The sequence below is a fragment of the Bidens hawaiensis genome, unplaced genomic scaffold (genome assembly GCF_021521415.1).
Source record: "Bidens hawaiensis isolate Kalapana, Puna unplaced genomic scaffold, B.hawaiensis_p1.1 tig00025176_1, whole genome shotgun sequence".
NCBI lineage: Eukaryota > Viridiplantae > Streptophyta > Magnoliopsida > Asterales > Asteraceae > Bidens > Bidens hawaiensis.
In genome coordinates this window covers 237,532-258,027 of record NW_027494002.1, presented here as the reverse complement: position 1 = coordinate 258,027, position 20,496 = coordinate 237,532, and the positions used below count along the sequence as shown (strand labels likewise).

The 20,496-nt window shown below is 32.9% G+C and overlaps 3 protein-coding genes, 1 long non-coding RNA gene and 2 pseudogenes across 5 annotated transcripts; 1 reads left to right on the top strand and 5 right to left on the bottom strand.

Annotated features, from left to right (window-relative positions):
• Nucleotides 1-155: 155 nt before the first annotated feature.
• Nucleotides 156-1,659, bottom strand: LOC143570947 (F-box/kelch-repeat protein At3g06240-like; annotated as a pseudogene).
• A 1,016-nt stretch (nt 1,660-2,675) lies between these two features.
• LOC143570945 (F-box protein CPR1-like) lies at nt 2,676-4,172 on the bottom strand. The gene is made up of 3 exons (XM_077056453.1): nt 3,596-4,172; nt 3,381-3,523; nt 2,676-2,750 (listed from the first exon to the last, which is right to left on the bottom strand). Exons 1-3 carry the CDS (start codon nt 4,170-4,172, stop codon nt 2,676-2,678), a joined length of 795 nt encoding a protein of 264 aa, XP_076912568.1.
• A 4,092-nt stretch (nt 4,173-8,264) lies between these two features.
• LOC143570964 (uncharacterized) lies at nt 8,265-12,347 on the top strand. The gene is made up of 11 exons (XM_077056482.1): nt 8,265-8,535; nt 9,078-9,231; nt 9,532-9,599; nt 10,642-10,712; nt 10,790-10,993; nt 11,081-11,244; nt 11,323-11,378; nt 11,456-11,508; nt 11,733-11,901; nt 11,971-12,068; nt 12,143-12,347. Exons 1-11 carry the CDS (start codon nt 8,370-8,372, stop codon nt 12,257-12,259), a joined length of 1,320 nt encoding a protein of 439 aa, XP_076912597.1. The 5' UTR covers nt 8,265-8,369; the 3' UTR covers nt 12,260-12,347.
• On the bottom strand, nt 9,077-9,504 carry LOC143570966 (uncharacterized). The gene is made up of 2 exons (XR_013142029.1): nt 9,376-9,504; nt 9,077-9,261 (listed from the first exon to the last, which is right to left on the bottom strand). It is a non-coding gene; the product is annotated as an uncharacterized LOC143570966 (long non-coding RNA).
• A 157-nt stretch (nt 12,348-12,504) lies between the features above and the next one.
• LOC143570965 (GDSL esterase/lipase At5g45950-like) lies at nt 12,505-15,240 on the bottom strand. Its single transcript, XM_077056483.1, has 5 exons — nt 14,945-15,240; nt 13,934-14,067; nt 13,373-13,606; nt 12,943-13,180; nt 12,505-12,855 (listed from the first exon to the last, which is right to left on the bottom strand). The coding sequence occupies exons 1-5, from the start codon at nt 15,225-15,227 to the stop codon at nt 12,668-12,670; spliced, it is 1,077 nt and encodes a 358-aa protein (XP_076912598.1). The 5' UTR covers nt 15,228-15,240; the 3' UTR covers nt 12,505-12,667.
• Nucleotides 15,241-17,891: 2,651 nt separating this feature from the next.
• LOC143570940 (protein IQ-DOMAIN 9-like) lies at nt 17,892-20,079 on the bottom strand (annotated as a pseudogene). The gene is made up of 5 exons (XR_013142025.1): nt 19,954-20,079; nt 19,691-19,807; nt 19,388-19,604; nt 19,183-19,296; nt 17,892-18,625 (listed from the first exon to the last, which is right to left on the bottom strand). The product of XR_013142025.1 is annotated as a protein IQ-DOMAIN 9-like (transcript).
• Between the last annotated feature and the right edge of the window lie 417 nt (nt 20,080-20,496).

Genomic DNA, 20,496 nt, shown 5'->3' with positions numbered 1-20,496 from the left:
CCCGCTTCATTCAGTTGTAAATAAATTGATTTATACTCTATTATCATAATCATAAATAATTAGGATATAAGAAAATAATATATATTGTTTTTCGCTACTAAGTAATTGTTTATGATATTAAATCTAGCGTAATAGATGTGTTTCATTACTACACATTATAAATAAATTGATTTATACTCTATTATCTTAATAGTATTATCTTTTACACTAAATCTCACCAAGTCTCATGAATCCAAGTCAATCACAACATCATCTTCATGTGTAAAACACACCGGTGTCATTCCATAATCACAACCAAATCTAATCCAGTCCAATTTAATCACCTTACTCCATCCATGAGCTTTCAACACCATATTCCTTCATTACCCACGCTTCCATATCCACACCATCATATAAACAACCTTTCAAATCTCCCAAACATCGAAATCCACTTTGCTCATTCTCACCACCATTTGGTAAAACAATTTCCATAAAGATCTCATCTTTTATGTCGAACGAGAGAATCATTTCACGTTTACTGAAACCATCATCATGTGGACTATGTCTAACTATCCAATGAATTGCACCGTTTGTAAAAGAGCCTATTATATTAGGGTCATTGATGCTCATGTGGGCGGTTTGGACCGTCCTCCACGCGCCAGTCTTGAGATTGAAAACTTGACAACTGATAGAATTACTAGAAATGGATCTAGATGCGCTACCATCTTGTAATCATCAATGGAAAAATCATACCCGAGTCCATAAAACCGAGTGTCATTGGAGAATGGTGATGGGTCAGGTATTACTCGGGTCTTTTCAATAGTTGGATTCCACAAAAGAATACAATCATCAAAACAAAGAAAATCAAACCATAACAAGAACCTGATTTCTTTTCACTAACTGATTCTTTCTCAAAACAGATCGGTTAAACTGATAATGGCCCTTGAAATATCATCATCAATGCATGCATGACATGATGGTGATTCATAGTTGATTGAGTGCAACGAATAAGTTGACCTGAGTAACACTCAGGAATGATTCGTGTTAGTATCGGATAGGGCACAACGATGATGTAATATAATAAAATCTTCAGATGAAATTAAAGAAAGGCAGTATTTGGACACTGATTTGAACTGGCCTAGGGACTTTGCAGGTAATCCTGAAAGAATGTCGATTAAAATATCGCGAGGAAGATCATACATTGCTTTGCTTTGATTTTCTTAATTAGATAAACTAAAAAACAATGGTGAAAAGAGGCCAACAAGAAACATAAATATCCTTGATTCATATAGAACTCATCTTCCCTTGAATTGCTCAAAGTCAATTGTCCTTGTTAAGATTAATGTTGTATGTACTTTGAATCCTTCAGGTCAAAGTCTTGCATGTATAATGTATAACCTTCACTTTCTAAATATAGAACAACTCCAATGTATCAACAAAAAGAGTGACCGACTAATTCCCTACACCGCACAAATATACGACAACCTCGAAACACGAAATCTTCATCGCAGTTAGACCATATCAATTTGATTTTTTTCAATTGTATGTGACTCTTCTTAATATATATACTTTGATGATTGGTTATACCTTTTAAGTTCTTGGTATAACTTACCAACATGTGTTTTATTTTTCGTATTATTATTAGTATAAATTACACGGATGGTATTTGGTAATGAATAGACCTAGGATTTACAATACAATGTTAGTTGATACATAGCGCTAGCGTAAAACCCCGTAACCTCTGTATAAATTTTTAGATGAAAAATGTAATAAATTCCTGAGAGTTTGTCATATTTTAATAGGATTAATTAACATTACTGATATGTTGAGTACGTAAAAAATGATTTTTGTTGGTCATTTTAGCTAATGTAACTAAGACAACCTCTGGTGGTTAAGAATATATGAGTTAGCACGATAACTTATAAAGAGTGTGTTAATTCAGTAATCTATAATACATCAATTAAAATAATCAACAAATCAATGTGGCGCAGCGGAAGCGTGGTGGGCCCATAACCCACAGGTTCCAGGATCGAAACCTGGCTTTGATATTCAAAGTAGCTTCTGTTTTTTTTATTTGTTAATACACTTTTACATGAATTTTTTTGTCTTATACACCATTAATTGAACTAAATTTAAGCTAAACTCAATCTTTACCCTCTATTATTCAATTTCACAAATAAATCTGTAACCTTAAAAGTTTGTTACATCAAATATGATAACATTATTATAATTTATAAGTATATTTTATTGGAGTTTGCCAGATTTATTAAATATATAATGAAATAAATGCCTACTTAAAACCAGTATTAAATAATTAAAACTTTATTACGAAATTTTTAAAAACTCATTATATTCAGAATAGTATAACGGAGATGCTAATAAAAGAAACAAAGAAGCGAAGTAAAAAACATATAATCTAACCAGGATAAATCAGACATTAAGTTGCAATGAATCAACATAATATTAACCATTTTGAGTGTTACATATGATAGGAAGTAGAACAATTAACCATGCTATGTTTTGTAACATCAGTTTCCTAGGGAAAAAAATGTCTTAACAAATAATAATTTATGTTCAAAATAAGGCAGTCATGCACAAATAACACATTTGCAGACAAAATTACCATCTTTATGTGCTGGAAAGAACACATACACACTGTAACTCTTATTTAGGGAACGAAACACGCTCAATATCCGTTATCCATCAATGAATTCACAATACTGACGGTAACTAACTGCTTCTGAATCAAGAGGATTGTAAAAAGGGGCACTCTGCAAAGCATTTTCAAGACATTAGTTATTTACAAAAATTCAAAATAACAAAAAGGTGTTGGCCAGTCAACTCAAAAGAACATGGAACAAATTGATTTTCCAAGTTATCGTGTAAATTGCATACCACAGATAAATAAAAGATATAATCCAAAATAAATCAATTCTCAAAATAAAGTAGTCAAACTATCACTAGCATGCATTTCCTTACATTACTGGGTCAAAAGTATATACTAGCATCTGTAAAGCTTAATGGTAGTAGACCGTCATTTTATTTGTTAATAAATATGAAACATATGTCCATCCAATTTATTAGTAATGAATAATAAATATGAATAAACAGCAGCATCTAATACCGAAGCAAATAAAATAAATATAGGTCCATCAATGGGAGGTCTTTCATTGTTTACGATCAACTTGGAGATGTGGAGATACGAGGCTCTTAACAAATAAACTAAAACGAATATGCTCCCCATTGCAGGGTTCACGGTGACCATCATATTGTCCATCATTATGTCTGAAACTGTAGACATAACCCCTCTTGTTTTGTGAATCACCCACTTTGCTCAAGCAGTGTGCAACATCATACTTGTTCTACTGACGATCAATATACAGTTCCCACTTGTTGTTTACCATTACCCATATCTTAGAAGAACGATTTGAATATATGCATAGACGGTCTTGTATAAGTCGGAGTTTGTGTTTAAAGAAAGGACTCCTCTTAGGACTCGTCTTGTAATCAACATCATCTGGTTGGGGGATTTTTTTAAGTTCCTCTGTAGATAAATCAAAAGAAATAATTATTAACTTTTTACGTTTCATATTAGCCATGAACCAGTAAAGCATACCATCACATAAGATACCGTTACCACCCATACTATGATACTTTGATTCTCCAATAACTTTCCAAGTATTTGATTTCAATGACAAGACATGAAAACGTGTCGGCGGTGGTGTTGCACGTCCTGCTACAGCCTTGTAGGTTGTTTCAAGACCTACTACAACCTTGTAGTCATCTGAGTACGAATCATAACCAAAACCCCAAGTTACAAATCTCCTTTTGGTAGCTTCTTCTAACTCATTAGGCGGTGTTTGCAGTATCCTCTCTCCTCTAGTGGAAGGATTTATTACAAGAAACTCACCAACAATAGGGTAAATGCATACGAGGCCATTACAAGAGCCAACAATATAACTCAAGTTGAGGTCAACCCCGAAGCATTGACTACCTCTATCATAGATCCTTCTATGCCCAAACTGATGATTGTCACGATCACTCTTGATATTATGGTTCAAGTGAGCTTTAACAAAACAAGGAGTGGATATAAAAGAAAGCCGTGACTTACACACGCTCTTGCATCGGATTAGATCTTCAACATCCAATCGTATCAGTATCTCCTCCAAAACGTCAAACGCAACCTCTGCCATTCGAATGATGCAAACCAGAACGATCGAATGAAATTGAAAAGGAGAGTTCAGTTTTTTATTGAACGGCAATTAAGTTAGTGTGTAACGTAACTATATATGCGGTATGTTATAACTTATAAGCCCTAGTCCAAAGCCCAATCTCACTTCATTCAGTTATAAATAAATTGATTTATACTCTATTATCATAAATGATTAGGATATAAGAACATAATTTATATTGTTTTTCTCTAAGTAATTGTTTATGATATTAAATCTAGCGTAATAGATGTGTTTCATTACTACACATTAAATATAATGTTTTTATTATTTGATATTTTTTAAAGTGTTTAAGGTAAAGATGAGTAATAAGTTATAATCCAATATTGAGCTTTTTTGACTCAAGCGGCCTACTAATGAATTAAACGGGTGACACGATTCACATATACTTCACTTCTCCAAATAACTTTCCAAATATTTGATTTCAATGTTACGCAAGGATTAGCCAACTCTTAACAACAAGGAACTCCGGGTTTTGGCACCCGTATAGCCTAGGCTAGGGAGGTGCCCTATCACTCAAGGCAAGTCTGTAGCCTAACTTATTCCCCGCTCCATGCGGGTCCTAGATCGAGTTTTGTCAACTTAATAGGTCGTATGCTCCTGCATCACACTCATCGGGTTGAGAAGAAGACCCCAACCACAAGTCTCGTAGAAGTTTTCCTGTTCTGCAATTTGGCATGGTATCATCAAGTGCTCCGCAGACTCCACCTCTCAAGAATGATAAACGATAATTAACGCACAACTTAGAAATAACCGACTTATATTATAACCAGAAAATATAACTCAAAAAACTGATTAAAATATCTTTGGTAGTGATGGTGGTGATTGTTGTGTTTGTTGTTGTTGTTGTTGTGATGTTGTATCTAACACTAACTTTGTACATCTATTTATACTAGTAACCCAACTTGGTCACCAATCATAATATGTGGCCACCAAGGTGAACTTGGGCAACAAGGTCAACTTGGCCAACAAGGTGAACTTGGCCACCAAGCATACGGAATGTTTCATAATACCCCTTAGACTTTAACCGACTTGTTAAAACTTTTTAGGCCCGGTTCACCGACTTGTGACCTGGAATAGAAATTAATCCAACAACCTCTTCCTAGCAAATTGGACAAACAACCGACCCCTTAGCCAACGAGAATAATACCGGAATTCTCTTCATCTCAACTCTTCGCTGTGGGATCGTATTTTTGATGAACACTTAAAACAATTTAATGATAACAATATCAACTGATCTAATCTTTTGAACAAAATTAGATTTACATTGATTGAATTCATATTGAACAAATAGCTACATTGAAACTTTACGTTACTCTGTTAATCTAGGGATGAAGGTATTCTATCATAAAGTTGTATAATTACGTGTGATTATTTTGATAAATACGTGCACGCCGAACTTCATCTTGATCTTGTTATCAGTAAAATGACATTTTGAGATGAACTAAAGTTTGAATATCTAGTTGAGCGTCCACTTTGATGATTTGAAGCGCTAAAGACCAAATTTATGCGGAAAGAATAGAAGATTAATACAACATATAAGATCATTAAACACGGTGAAATTGATAGAAAAACAAATCAAATCGTTTTTTTATAAAACTAGTTATAAGTGTAAATAAATTTTATGCTTTCATAAAATAATTAAAAATAGTTTACATTAGAAGTATTAATTGGAAGAAGAATTCTGCCAACATGTTTTAGAGTCATAAAAGTAGGGCTGACATATCGTGTATACATGTACACAATAAGACACGAACACGAAATGTGTATACTTGTACACGACACAAAAAATTATCGTGTACCTGTAACCCAAACATGAACACGAACCTGTTACTACCTGGAATACATGATAATACACGATAGTACACGATAACTGTGGCCGATGACAGATTGAAGGCCGGCGACGGTGGGATGGATGATGAGAGGCGGCGGCTGTGTTTTGTAAGAATGGTCGATGACAGTATTAACTGTGGAATGTAAGAATGGCCAGAGAGAGATATGGGCGGCGACAGAAGGAAGGTCGGCGACTGGGACGGTGGATGGATGATGAGAGATTGAGAGGCGACGGTTGTGGTTTGTGACTTGTAAGAATGATTTGGATGAATTTAGGGCTAGGGATATAATATAACTATATTATATATATACATATATATAATTTTAAAAGTAACCAGGTATTAACAGGTGCCTAACAGGTAAACAGGTATTATACATTATACCTGTTTATACACGAAAATTAACAGGTAATTTCGTGTCTACCTGTTTAGTACACGAAACCTGTTAAGACCTTACCTATTACCTGTTAAAGTCGTGTAGGTACGTGTCGTGTATTCGTGTCTCATGTATAAATTGCCAGCCCTACATAAAAGTATCATCAAATACATTTTGATTATATCTCAACCAATGGGAATTGAGAATTTGATATAGCAAATGCACTTTGGTATAAGACTCACAAGTCACAAGTTCACAACCATCTGAGAACTTTACATAAAGCTTTTATTTTGTAAACATGTCCAAAATGTTTGAAAACTTTGTAAAAGTGGTCACTTTTATGCCTTTTAATATGTCAATTCTCATCAAACGGTTTTTTAGGATAATGATTGAAAGCTAAAAACCACCAAAAATTTAGAAAAATGTCAATAATAAGTTTGGTTTGGACTATGGATGTGTCGTGGAGGGCATGCATGCTTTTTTGAAAGGTTATCTTCTCTCTTAAGCGTTATTCTATTCTAACACTTACACCAACATTTTGACATGAAAAAAATGCATATTTCTTTTCATTAATAGAATGACTATAAACTTTCTTCATCTTCCAAGTTTAATATCAAGATCCAAATACTTATATACCATTTAATGTAAATCATGTGAACACCTCTTTATGTGTGGTAAATAACAATTAACAACATAAATCACCTTGTTAATCCATTTATGTTGTTAAGTGTAATTAATACCTTAGGCATATGGAGTTTGGTTGTATTAAACCTACTAATTACTAAATAATGTGAACTAAAATCTAAAATTTGTAACCCAACACACCACATGCACCATGAACATAGTTTGTTGGACAATTCAATCACACTTACATGTCGAGGATATGAAAGAAAGAGAAATACACAAATATCACACCTATGAGATGAATTTAAGAGCAGAGTAGAGAAAAGTACCATCCGTTAAAAAAGGAGGAGAGAGACGGTCTCTCAACGTAAAGGCATGCAAAACGTCTTACGAATGATAGCATTGAAGACACTATTGGGAAAAAATATAAAAAATAAGATTAAATTTCAGTTTTATTCCTGTATATGAACCACATATACCTAAGGGTGTGCGTGGTGCGGTTCGGTGCAGTTTTTGGCTAAAACCAAACCAAAAACCAACTTCGGTTTTTGGAGTTTTTGAAACCGTTCGGTTTCGGTTTTTTTTGGTTTTTTCCATTTGAGCTTGAAAACTTTAGGGCGAAAAAAAAAGTTGGCAAAAAATAATTAATTAAATATAAATAATTTTATTAATTGTAAAATAATAGACTGTTATACATTTGATCAAAAATATTTGAGTTACATATTTATTAAATTTTTATAAATTACTCACTATAAAACATAAAAAAACAAAACTTAGGAATTTGGCCCGGTTCGGTTTTTTTTACATTTAAAACCAAAACTGAACCGTTAGTGCGGTTTTTACAAAAAAAAACATAAAACCAAATTGCTGATTTTTCTTCGATTTGGATTTTTCGGTTTTGGATTGGTTTTTTTCGGTTTCTTGCACACCCCTACATACACCTAGGTTCGATTCATGCCAACATTTAGTTTCAGATACACAAAGGTGATGATGATACTAGGCGAATATATGATTTTCACTAGTTGGATCAATGAGCTGAACGAGTCTTATCTCACTGTACTATCGTATTTTTAGACGAGACGAATGTTCACGGAGTAACCCATTCGAACGATTTGTTTATTAAGTGAATTTAAGTTTGAAGATATTAAACAAGAGCACATGAAGCCAAACATCAAACAAAATGAGTAGGCTTGGGCTTCCATCCTTTGTTTCTTCAGACACATGATTAGATTATATGAACTGAACCGATTATGATGATGACCACCTGCCATAACATTTATATCTATATCTATATCTATATCTATATCTATATATAGACACAACATACAGATGGCCTCCTTGCTTCATTACAACTACACCACACCTCCGATTATTTTTCTTCGAAGAAACGCCAATTTAGGATCCAATCCAAACCCGAACCCAAACCCGAATCCGAACCCGTGCTCCTCCTCCTCCTGTTTCCACGGATTTTCCTGGGCTTTCTCCAATTGTTTTGGTTTGTTCTTTCTTCGATTCGTCTTATGATTACTTTAGTTCATTATTATTATTATTATTATTCAAATGGGTGGTCTTTTGTTTTTGTTTTTAACTTTTGTTTTCTTGATTTTATTACTCAAGAGGAAAGATGTTGCCAATCTTTTCATGAGAATTGTTGAGGGTATTTGTTCATTTTGTGTTTTTCCCCAAATTGTATTATTATTATTATTATTATTATTATTATTATTATTTTTATTATTATCTTGTTCTTGTCTCATAAAGCTTCAAACTTTATTGTATTCTTTTGGGATTATTAAATCCTATGTATCCTGTGTTTTAAAACCAACATTTATTAACTTTAATTATGCCCTAGTTCATAGGTATTAACATAATAACTACTAGGATTTTAATGTTCACCAGTAAAATACCGAGGGTGTTTCTGCTGAGACCCCTGATTCAAAAATCCTTTTTTTTGTGTACACTATAGTAATATAGGGGATATTTTTATAATTTTTATAACTTTGTTTCTTGTTTATAATTTGTGGGTTTGAATTTATATAGGTATAAGTAATATTTGGAAGAATCAAAGTCTTAAAGCTCACGCGATGAGCTCGACTCGAACTCATGGGAGCTTCATATCACCAAGTGCTGCCAATGGGGTGAAAGATGAAGAACAGGATCATCTTCTTGTTCTTGTTCATGGAATATATGCAAGGTAATGTGTTAAATTATTATTATAATAATGCTCCAAATCTTTAAATAGTTGTAGATGACTAGATGTTGCCGTTTTGCTATTTATTATTTGAGATGTTTGGGTCAACTTTATGTTCCTTAAAAGGCATCTTTACTCAATAATAACACATTAAAACAGTTCCTGTTCTTGCTAATGCAATATGCTTTGATAGACACGCGTTGATATATTAGTATTTGTTTATTGTCTTTTAGAATTTGTGAATTGGTATTTGTGTTCATGTTTGATACCAACATGAACAATACTCTAAATCACATTATGCAGCTCGAGTGACTGGAGATATGTAGAAGCAGAGCTCAAAAGACGATTGGGGCGACACTTTTTGATATACGGTATGACTTCCTCATATTCTCATTTATCTCATTTATGGTCACAACTTGTTTCTAATTCTCTTCTTTTGAAGAACCACACATAGCGTCGTTACACTTTTGAAATCTGGTATTTAAGTAATTTTTGAGGGTTGGCGTGGCTAAATGTCTATGTTTATATACGTATATGTATGTATGTATATATAATATATGTGTGTGCACTTACTGGCATGGTTCAGTACAAATTTTAGTAGAGAACCATGAAAACCGCATAAAACACTTGTACATAGTGCTGAAATATATAATATATAATGGGGGAGAGTCAGAGAGTGGGATAAGCGGCTACATAACCCTCTTTATGTATCAGTGGTGGCAAATGTGACCCATTGGGTTGAATTAGTTGTATTAAAATGTATATAATGGGTCAAAATGGGCCAAACTAAGAAAAGAAAATGATTGAAACGGGTCAAAACGGGTTGACATTTCTTGAAGGTGTCTTTTTTTTATGGAACGAGAAAACGGAAGAAACTTTTTAGTACTTTTGCTTTTTTCGTTTTTGATTCATATTTCGAGTTATGATTTTTTAATTATTTTTTTGAATTTTTTAATGAGGGGTTTTTGAAATGGATCAAAATGGGTTGAGATTTCAAAAACTCCTCATTAAAAAATTCAAAAAAAATAATTAAAAAATCATAACTTAAAATATAAATCAAAAACTAAAAAAGTAATAATATAAAAAATTTTTCTCCGTTTTTCTCGTTCCATAAAAAAAACTTGAAAAATGTCAACCCGTTTCGACCTATTTCAATCATTTTCTTTTTTTAGTTTGACCCATTCTGACCCATTATATACATTTTAGTACAACTCATTCAACCCAATGGGTCACATTTGCCACCCCTATGTACCACATTTAAAGCAAAAGGTGCACGTGGTTATGTGGTTTTCACAGCTACTCTACTTATTGGTTTTGTATTGAACAACCCCCCCCCCCCCCCCCCTTCTCTCTTTCCTATATATATATATATGTACATGAGATATTTTAGTTTATCTGAATATCCCATTACAGCAAGTTCTTGTAACGCTTACTCTAAAACCTTTGCTGGAATTGACGGGGCTGGAAAAAGGTTAGCAGATGAAGTAAGTATCCAAATCTCTGCCATGTGCTTATTGCATTATATCTCATGTATGATACTTGATCACAAACATACATACAGGTGAAGCAAGTTGTGAAGAGTAGAGAAAACCTTAAAAAAATATCATTTTTAGCCCACTCGCTCGGTGGTCTAATTGCACGATATGCAATAGGTGTTCTTTATACCCGCGTTGATGATAAATCAGCCGGTCAGATCGCCGGGTTGGAAGCCGTTAGTTTTATAACCCTAGCAACACCTCACCTTGGTGTTAGAGGCAACAAGCAGGTTTTGCTTTTTTATTATTTAAAATCGATTCAATTGATTGTAGGACTTCATATTTATAAAAGAATGTTTTTTTTATTTATTATTCAGCTTCCGTTTCTTCTCGGTCTTCCCATGTTAGAAAAAATTGCAGCTCCAATGGCTCCTCTTTTTGTGGGACGGACAGGTAGTCAACTGTTTTTAACCGATGGCAAACCCGACCGACCGCCTCTGCTTTTGAGAATGACAACAGATGCTGAAGATGCCGATTTTATGTAAGTCTAAACGACTAAATATGGAAATCTTCATTAAAAGAAATAGTCAAATTACAATGCTTATTGTTTGTGTTGCAGATCGGCTCTCGGTGCGTTTAAATATCGTGTTTTGTATGCCAATGCCGCCTATGATCGTATCCTGCATGCGTTTAATCTGTTGCTCTTCATGTTTTTGTTTTTGTTTTTGTTTCAACTTATCATTTACTACTAGATATGGTTGGTCGGCGTACATCCTCAATCAGAAGGGAGTCTGAGCTTGTTAAGGTACGTTATGCACTATATGTAGAGGCATTAATATTTTATCATAGTTGCAAGTTCACACCAAAACATAAAATATTTTCATATTTTGTTATGTATTAGAAATATATAGTTAAAATATAGTTAAAATTTTTATACCCAGTCCTGTTATGAAAACATCGAATATTCATATAATATTTCTAGACCGTATGAAATAACCGGAATATACATTTATATGCTTAAATTCTCAGCCTCCTTTCAAATCTTTGGATGGTTATAAACACGTCGTCGATGTGGAGTATTGCCCACCCGTAGAATCCCAAGGCTCAAATTTTCCTCCCGAAGCCGCACGAGCAAAAGAAGCAGCCCAAAACGTCCCCACTACCCAAAATACCCTTGAATACCACGAGATCATGGAAGGTAGACTCGTAAACCATTTCATTATTTAAGCTATCCAATAACTAAATAAACCTCCATTGTTGATTATAGAGGAAATGATCCGCGGGTTACAACAATTGGGATGGAAAAAAGTTGATGTCAGTTTCCACTCTTCACTTTGGCCGTTCTTCGCACATAACAATATTCATGTACGTTATTTAATATTATTATTTTTTTAGTGTAAAGAATGGATATTTAAACTCGGTTTATGTGTAATTTTAAGGTGAAAGATGAATGGTTTCATAAAGCGGGAGCTGGAGTGGTTGCGCATGTTGCCGATACTATTAATCAGCAAGAAAAGCAGCACCAAACTTCTTCACTCATCACTGCTAGTTTGTAGTTATGGCATGTGCTTCAAGTAATGACAAGACTTGTGCCATTTTACTAACCAAGTTCATACAAGTATATTTATGTACCATGTATACACAAGTACATGTATGGGATAGTGGTCCGGTTTGTAACCGGGCAGCTTGAGTGAGAAGTTGAATAAAGTATAGGTTTAGTTTTGGAAAGGACATATATTGAATGTTTGCCTGTTTGATGGATGTATGTATAAGTGTACACAAAATAATGTAAAGAAATATGTTTCAAGTTTAGCGTGTGTTTAATTATATTATAACAAAAAGACTCATCACACACATAACAATAGTATATTACTAAGTTATTTAGATCATGATACATGAGCATATCCCACAAAGTTTTGTAATAAGGTTTCAAGTTCATAAATTATGATATATCCTTAAGATCATTAAAATAGATAGGTGAGAATATTAGTTAAGGCCTCATCCGCAACGATCTTATACATCCTTTCCGTCGGATGAACTGCGTCCCAGAACAAAAATCTATCTCGATCAGCACATGTACCCAAGCCTTTACAAGTAACACCGTATTCAATCGTTCCAGTCCCACAACACCCCTTTGTAGTATCTATAAACCCTGTACATGATATAATTTCATTCAAAATTAAAATAGAAGGCGGTTATATAATGTGTATCTCATAAAGTTCTTGAATATACAACTGACCGTATTTATTAGGGTTCTGAATTGCACTTTGTACGAGACCATAAATGTCGACGTAGGCCGTTTTCATCCCCAGGGTTGTTTTTAATGCGTTTTTTATCTTCGAGTTGAATGAAATAGCTACATTGTTGTACTCCTCGACGCATTTGGATGCACCCTTCAATGTCTTGACCAAAGGCATGCATCCAAAAGGAGGAACCCCAGCAATCACCAATCTTCTTGCTCCCATGGAATGCATTTTCTACAACAATTCATACTTATAATATGCTTATTTTATAATCCAATTCATACATTCATAGAAAATATAGATGCTTATGTTAAACTTTTGACTCTCGCGAAAACATAAAAACAGTCATTTTATAAATGTTGTATATACAAATGGTTATTTTCATTATTTTCTTGTTACAGTTTTCTTCATTTTAAAAGTGAGTACCTTGGCGTAACCATTAAAAAGAGAGATCAAGTAATCTCCATATTGGTCGACAGTGTATTGGGCACGTCGTGTGAGCTCCACGTAATAGTTTTGAAGAAAATCGTTTGTTCCCATGCTTAATATAAACACGGCGTTCTTGACAGATTCCCGAGTCTTTTGCGGTCCTACCTTCATGCTAAAGTTTCTTTTATAATCCGCAAAATACTTAAATTGGTGCGACAAGGACAACACATTCTTCACATCAATAAAATAAACTTGATATTAGTATGACAAACTAAAAATCAATCGGGATATTAGTACGACATGATATTAGCTTATATAAGGTTGATTTTTTATTTTTACTTTTTTAAGATATTGTATACATGTGTAGACTATAAACTATACATGTACGTATAAATTGTTATTTTTAAATTTTTGTTCGTATGTCAAGCCCATATATTTGGTGAGACGTTACCTTATTATACATGTCATAATAATACGACATAGTTGTATCATTTTAGAAAAAGTATGTTAGCTAGGGCCTGAAATAGATTCGAAAAGCTGATTTTATAAAGCACATACCGATACTTGAGCAGTAAGGTTATCATAGCCAGAACCGCTAGAAGCAAAACTAACACCATGGGAGAGATCGAAGGGCCTCACCGGTCCTTGGTCGAGATATGGTCGAATCTCCTTCGTATAACCCAATGCCTCGGCTATTAAAGAATGATATAAATATCAATAATTATCTAATTGTTTTTTTTACTCATGACATCATAAATTCTTTGAACTTTGATAATGATTAAGTAATAATTTAATTCATGAATAAATATAACATAGATGTACAAGTTAGCATTTCAATGCAATAAAATGAATGCAACGCGTTCTAGATGTTTTTTTGCACTTAATGCAACAAAATAAAAAATAAAAATCAAAAATTTTGTAATTTAAATAAATAATGAAACTTAATCCAATTAATCTATATAATACCTTTTAATTTAAAACTAAATTCTTAATATAAAAAGAATATATTAGCGATTATATTTACAAATCGGTAGTTTTATTTTTCATTAACTTAACCTAGTTGAAAATGTTATTAATTAACTAAATGTTAATGTTGGAACTTGGAAGCTTTGTTTGTGAAGAGTTTGGCGTTAATACTAATCTTGTATATGTACTTTTAGAAAATATTGTTGAACAACAAAGCAAAAGAAGCTTTTTTATACCATACACATTCTAAAACTATTTTCTAAACGCGTATCTTTATCCAGCTTTATGGTACTAAAATGCTCAACCATCTGGACTTTTAACAACGATACATCTAGACTACAAACCCTTTCGTATATAGGATTTTACTCATCACGTTTGCATATAAAATATCAAAATTAAAATTTTAAAACGAAATTAACAAATTATTTTCTCTTTTTACCAAAGAAAACAGTTGTTATGTTTGGTTTATACTTTATGGAGTTTATATACATTATCTTTGATTGACTTTATGTTTCAAACTTAAGCAGAACATGAGAATCAAATAGTATTATGCTAGCTAGTTGTATACATGAAAGCAGGTTATATATATATATATGTATGTACCTATGAAGTCAGTGGCAAGTCTTCCATTACTAAACCTCCCGGTGGGTCGACCACCAAAGAAGTCCACTCCATACGGTGGAAAGTTACTCTTATCATCCGTAATAAGGCGGTTGTTATTCCCCGGATCAACACTTGAATCGCCAAACACAAACAGACCAGTTATATTATTCTTGGCTGCAATCTGCCTTACTTGAGAAATAGAGATGGCATAGGCTTGTGGAACTAAGGTTACAACAATAAACATTACTACCACCATCATGTTCATCATAAGTAACCTACTCATGTTTGTTTACTTGTAAATGTTTCAAGTTAATGGAGACTTCTTTGAACTTACACTTGATGAAAATGACCTAAGCCTCTATATGCTATAAATAGACATTGAATAGTAGGTCATTAAATGATATGTTTGGTTCGGAAGATTAACATTTATTTTGCTTTTATCTAACACTTGATGAAAATGACCAAAACCTCTATATATATACATAGACTTTTGGTTGATGTGTTGCACCTTATATTTGTACAATTGTGCTATTTGTTTAGTATATGTAAAGGCCCAACAATTTATTCAAATTATTTATCACAAATAAAATTGTTATCAATAAAACACAATAATTAATCCTTTTATATATAACACAAACCGAGCTACATCTGGATAATGGGTAAGCGAGCAACAAGCTGCGCCGCTATCCCCTTTTGAATGCAAAGCCTGTTCTACTAAATATAAATCCTTGGTTCCTCGGGCTCTGCGAGTCACTGTGGACCACCTTCTGCACCCGCTCCAAGAAGCGAACTGCCTCGGGAGCTAGGGATCCAAAAGTGTCGAAGGCAAATGGAATGAAAACGTGCTGATTCTCCAAACACGATGTCTCATGCTTAGCAACCTTCCTAGACTCCGCTCTCAAAACCGCGTGTCCTGATACGAAGCCACTGTCTCTCAATCTCACCAACGGAGACACCTCACTTGAGGTCAATGAATATAATTTGAACAATTTGTAACTATATCATGATACATATCAATGAACAATTTGTAACTTTCAAGGAACTAAAAGAATAATATATATGCATCTACATAATTTTGATTGTTTAATCCATAAGTGAATCACATTTGTAATGTTTCGAGTATTCCTTGGTGGTTTGGATTGTATTTAGTTGGTTTTTCATTGTTTGTACGTTCAGACTTCTTGCTTCTTGTGAGTTACCCTTTTTTTCCTTTTTAATATATTTAGACTTTAAACAAAAAGATACATGTAAATAGATCGAGATATTAAAATGAATATGAGAAGAAAATACATTTGTATATATTTAAAGCACTTATAATGAGACGAATATAAAATTGACACACAACTATTTCTCTACTTCATTTGCATGATTTCTTTTCAAGATACTAGTTGGCCTTTAAACTGTTTTGTATTGCTTTTACTATATATAAACTAACATCATTTATGTAAATGTTTTGAAAATAGTAAAAGATATATCATATTAAAGGTAAAATTAAAATATAAAGGGAGATAAAAATAATAAGTGTGAGAAGAATTTGTGACCATATAAAAAACCCCCTTATAAATAAATTTTAAAAAAATAATAAAAAATCATAACTCAAAATATAAATAAAAAACGAAAAAAATTAAAAAACTAAAATGTTTCCGTCATCATTCAAGTTAAAAAAAATAAAAAAATGACGAAAAGACACAATGGAGAGATCAACGACACAATGACGAAATAAACAAAATGCAAAATTGTAACTAAAAAAGACACAATAGATCGCAAAATATAAAACAATGTCGAACAAAATATAATACAATATTGAGTAATATAACACAATATAAAGAAAAAAATACACAATGTTAAGAAAAAAAGACACAATCAATGACGAAAATAAACACAAAACACAATGATAAACAAAAAGACACAACGACTTTTTTCACTTACCATTGTGTTTTTTTTTTATGAGAACGAGATAAGTGATGGAAACATTTTTGTGTTTTTACATTTTTTGTTTTTTATTAAATTTTTAGTTATGATTTTTTTATTTATTTTTTTTAAATTTTTTTGAGGGGTTTATTTGTTTGGCTAGAAATTCAAATCATCCTTCTCATTTTTATTCCCCTTTGTTGAACAACTTGACCCATCATATTAAAAACAGAAACGCTCTTTTGTATTTCTATAAAACTTATATTAAATTCGTTTGTTTTTTTAAATTATCTACTTCACGAAGTCCATATAAAACATTGACGAGTTATATCAGTTTATTAATTGTATTATCTCGTGAAATGATTCTAACTTAGTAACTTATTATAACAAAACCAATAATAATAATAATAATAATAATAAGAAGAAGAAGAAGAAGAAGGTAGTCATATTAGTAGTAATAATATAATAACTGTAATAATAAAACATGGGTTAACTATAATTTTTAAAAGATTAAGATAGTTACATGGTAAAAATGTAGCTTTTAAAAAACATATAAATCTCACCTGAGCAAAATACTATTTATGAAAGCAAAGTAGGAGATCGGAGAAAATCCATGTAGTCTTTTATATGTAAGAAAAAAAGAAATTGATAAAAGATTAAAAAGAGAAAGAAAAAAACAAGAAGAATTAAAAAATTGTGAAAGTTACACATGTTCGCGTTTGGTGTCCGCATATTGTCGAATTATACAAGCATACCAAGTTCCCAAAGAGAAAGGCAAAAGCATTACATGCGATATGTCTCGTCACGTTTTGGTGTTTATAGAATGCTAGAAACGATATGGTGCACAACGGCTCCACATTGACGATTGGTAGCGTCGTGGATGAGGTTAAAGCCCTTAGTTTTCTTTGGGTTAAAAACCGGTCAAGCGGGTTATCGTTCTCGAGGGCAGATTGGGGAAAGTTTGTAATATATTAGGTTGAGTCTGTAACTTGTAGTTCCTGGTGGTGTTGTATTGTGGGCCGGGTCGAGCTGCTTGCTTGGCCGATTCAGGAGTACCTTGGTTTTATATAATATGTTTTCGTTGGTCTTTCAAAAAAAAATAATAATAAAAGTACCTTATCTCGAAAAAATTATTGAGAGAGGACTGGTAAGTAGTTGCATTGAAGCATGCCATAAATTTTGTTGCACTAACATGTGCGAGTCTGCGAGAACATTTAACTTCATTTCTATTTTGAGAAAAACTTCAATACAGTTTATCAGTATGCATTTTAACTGTAAGGAAAAATGGTATGTGTTTATAAGAATGTTACAACATATTATGTTATAATAATGGTATAAGAAAACTAAATGATAATTAACTTAAAGAAACAAAAGAAAATAGTTTACAGATCAAAATATCATACAGATAATGACACGAATAAATAGAAAATAACTTTACAAAATATACACAAATGCAGTGTGCTTATTTGCCATTAACTCTCACACAATCTGAAAACTTTAATCATCATGTTTCGGTTCGGTCTTGGTGTTTGCATCTTCAACTTTTGTGGCTGACCCAAACGATAGCTTTCGGTTTCTCAAAGGTTTGTTTGGTGAGTTTTTATGGGCTTTTTTTGCAGGGCTGTTGACTTTTTTTGGAGTCAACACAACCAGGACTCTTTTTTCCCATGGCTGAGCAACAACCCATCTATCCACCCAACTCCAATCCCAATTTGCAGTGGCCAGTTTTGAATCATTTGGGCCTAAACTTGACTTTGCATCGGGCCTCCACTGCAGATTCATGTTAAAATTAAGGGAGTCAATTTTCTGACATAACACGGAACCTAAGATCATTTTTTGCGGGTACGGGTTTAGTCTAAGCGGGTCCGGGTGAACCCGAGAAGACGTTTAGCTAAATGGGCCTTTCTTGTGTGACCAGTTTGACCCATTTGTTTATTTTTCATTTATTATAAAATGTGTTTATATAGCTTAAAACTATTTCAGTATTTTTATCCCAAAGTTTAAAAAATAAATTGGGATGTTTTAAACATAATTAGTTCAAGAAAAATATATATGTAATTTGATATTTTAAAGTATTAATATTCTAATAAAACAAAATAAAGTTCTTTTTTTCTGTTTAAACGAGTCGTGTTACTGTTCATGTCTGTGTGACATGATTTTTGGGTTTGTCTCGTTTCTAGGTCGGGTTTGACTCATTAACCAGAAAACACGACCCGTTTATCAGCTCTATAATCACTATTACTTGACTCATTTCCATCGATGCTTTCTTTATAAAAAGAAAACGCAAACAAATTGTTATGATTGTTATGATTCGTATGGATTGTGACCTGATGAGAGAACGCATATGCCATAGCGCGCTCACGCTTTACTGCTGCTTCTTCTCTCTGTTGTATCCTTGCAAGAGCCTCGTCCTTCGTATCAGAACCACCACTCCACTCCACCTGATATGTGATAATTAGAACATGTAAATAAAACTTAATCTTAATGAATAATTAAACAATAACAGAATAAACTACTGAAGGTATGTTTCACCTCTAGATCATGGAGCTTAGTCTCAAGCTTCAACTGATTTTCTAACTTCTTTCGTCTGATTCCTCCATCTTCAACCATGTGTTTTTATCTGGGCTTGTACTTTGGTCCATGATTGAAGATTGATTAACGTGTTTGATGCTTGTTTCTTGCCAAAATCGCCTCGTGTAAGCCTTTGCAGTCTTGATACTCCTTCCAAATTCCTTAAAACCTTTCGAGCCTTGTTACAAAAAAAATTTTGACAGTTAATTTATTTTCCTTTCCACATAAGCGAATATTGAAATAAGCGACTGTTAGTTCGTGTACCTTAAACGCCCTGAATGCAGTTTGGATCCGAGTTGCAGCTACATTCTCACTGAGAGTAGTTATTGGTTTTTCTTGAGGTTGCGGTTCCAAAATATATGAATCCGGTACTGAAAACCCCTGTTCCAAAAATTACAAATTTATTTTTTAACACAGTATTAAAAAAAATTGAATTTGGCAATTGATCCAAATATGTTCATTTTGAAAGCTGAAATCGAAGCACAAGATTATGAAAACAATTCTTGTAAACAAATACATACGCGTACCTTTGTCTTGTTTGATTTTGATTTTCTTGATTTACTCAAGTTGATTATAATCTTGAACCAATGTTTAGATCCCATTGTTGATGCTACACTTTCTTTATGCTGCTAGATAACAAACAGCATATAGATTATAGATACATTTGAGAAAAGATTCAATACATTTGGAATAAGAAAAAATAATAATATTCAACAATATAGTTGAACCATCTTCATCAAACAAAACATTCTAGATTTTTTTTATATTATTGTTGTTTTTATATCCTCATTAGTTTAAGAGTTGGAGAGCTACTCCTTTGACTTTCAAAAGTCAATACATTTCTTTATGGAACACTTGTGTAATAAACTAAAAATAGATACTTGTTACATGATCATCTAATATGATAGCATTGTCATAATATGCTAAATCTGATGTTCATTATTCTGACTGACATGCGAAAAATTGTAATACGGGCCATATGACTGTCAACGGTCTGCGTCGTCACGTCATAAGTCCCGTATGATCTGAACAAACACCAACTCATACAATTTGTATAAAAGTATAAAACT

Excerpts from the sequence above, each read along its gene's own strand:
- LOC143570945 (XM_077056453.1), bottom strand. The coding sequence starts at position 4,172 with ATGGCAGAGGTTGCGTTTGACGTTTTGGAGGAGATACTGATACGATTG. Across the intron at positions 3,524-3,595 it reads TAACGGTATCTTATGTGATG|AGGAACTTAAAAAAATCCCC; the intron begins GTATGCTTTACT and ends ATTTATCTACAG. Across the intron at positions 2,751-3,380 it reads CTTCTAAGATATGGGTAATG|AGTGCCCCTTTTTACAATCC; the intron begins GTAAACAACAAG and ends AATGCTTTGCAG.
- LOC143570964 (XM_077056482.1), top strand. The coding sequence starts at position 8,370 with ATGGCCTCCTTGCTTCATTACAACTACACCACACCTCCGATTATTTTT. Across the intron at positions 9,600-10,641 it reads GCGACACTTTTTGATATACG|CAAGTTCTTGTAACGCTTAC; the intron begins GTATGACTTCCT and ends ATCCCATTACAG. Across the intron at positions 12,069-12,142 it reads TCGCACATAACAATATTCAT|GTGAAAGATGAATGGTTTCA; the intron begins GTACGTTATTTA and ends TGTAATTTTAAG.
- LOC143570965 (XM_077056483.1), bottom strand. The coding sequence starts at position 15,227 with ATGAGTAGGTTACTTATGATGAACATGATGGTGGTAGTAATGTTTATT. Across the intron at positions 14,068-14,944 it reads ACTTGCCACTGACTTCATAG|CCGAGGCATTGGGTTATACG; the intron begins GTACATACATAT and ends ATTCTTTAATAG. Across the intron at positions 13,607-13,933 it reads ACCTTACTGCTCAAGTATCG|AATGTGTTGTCCTTGTCGCA; the intron begins GTATGTGCTTTA and ends ATTGATGTGAAG.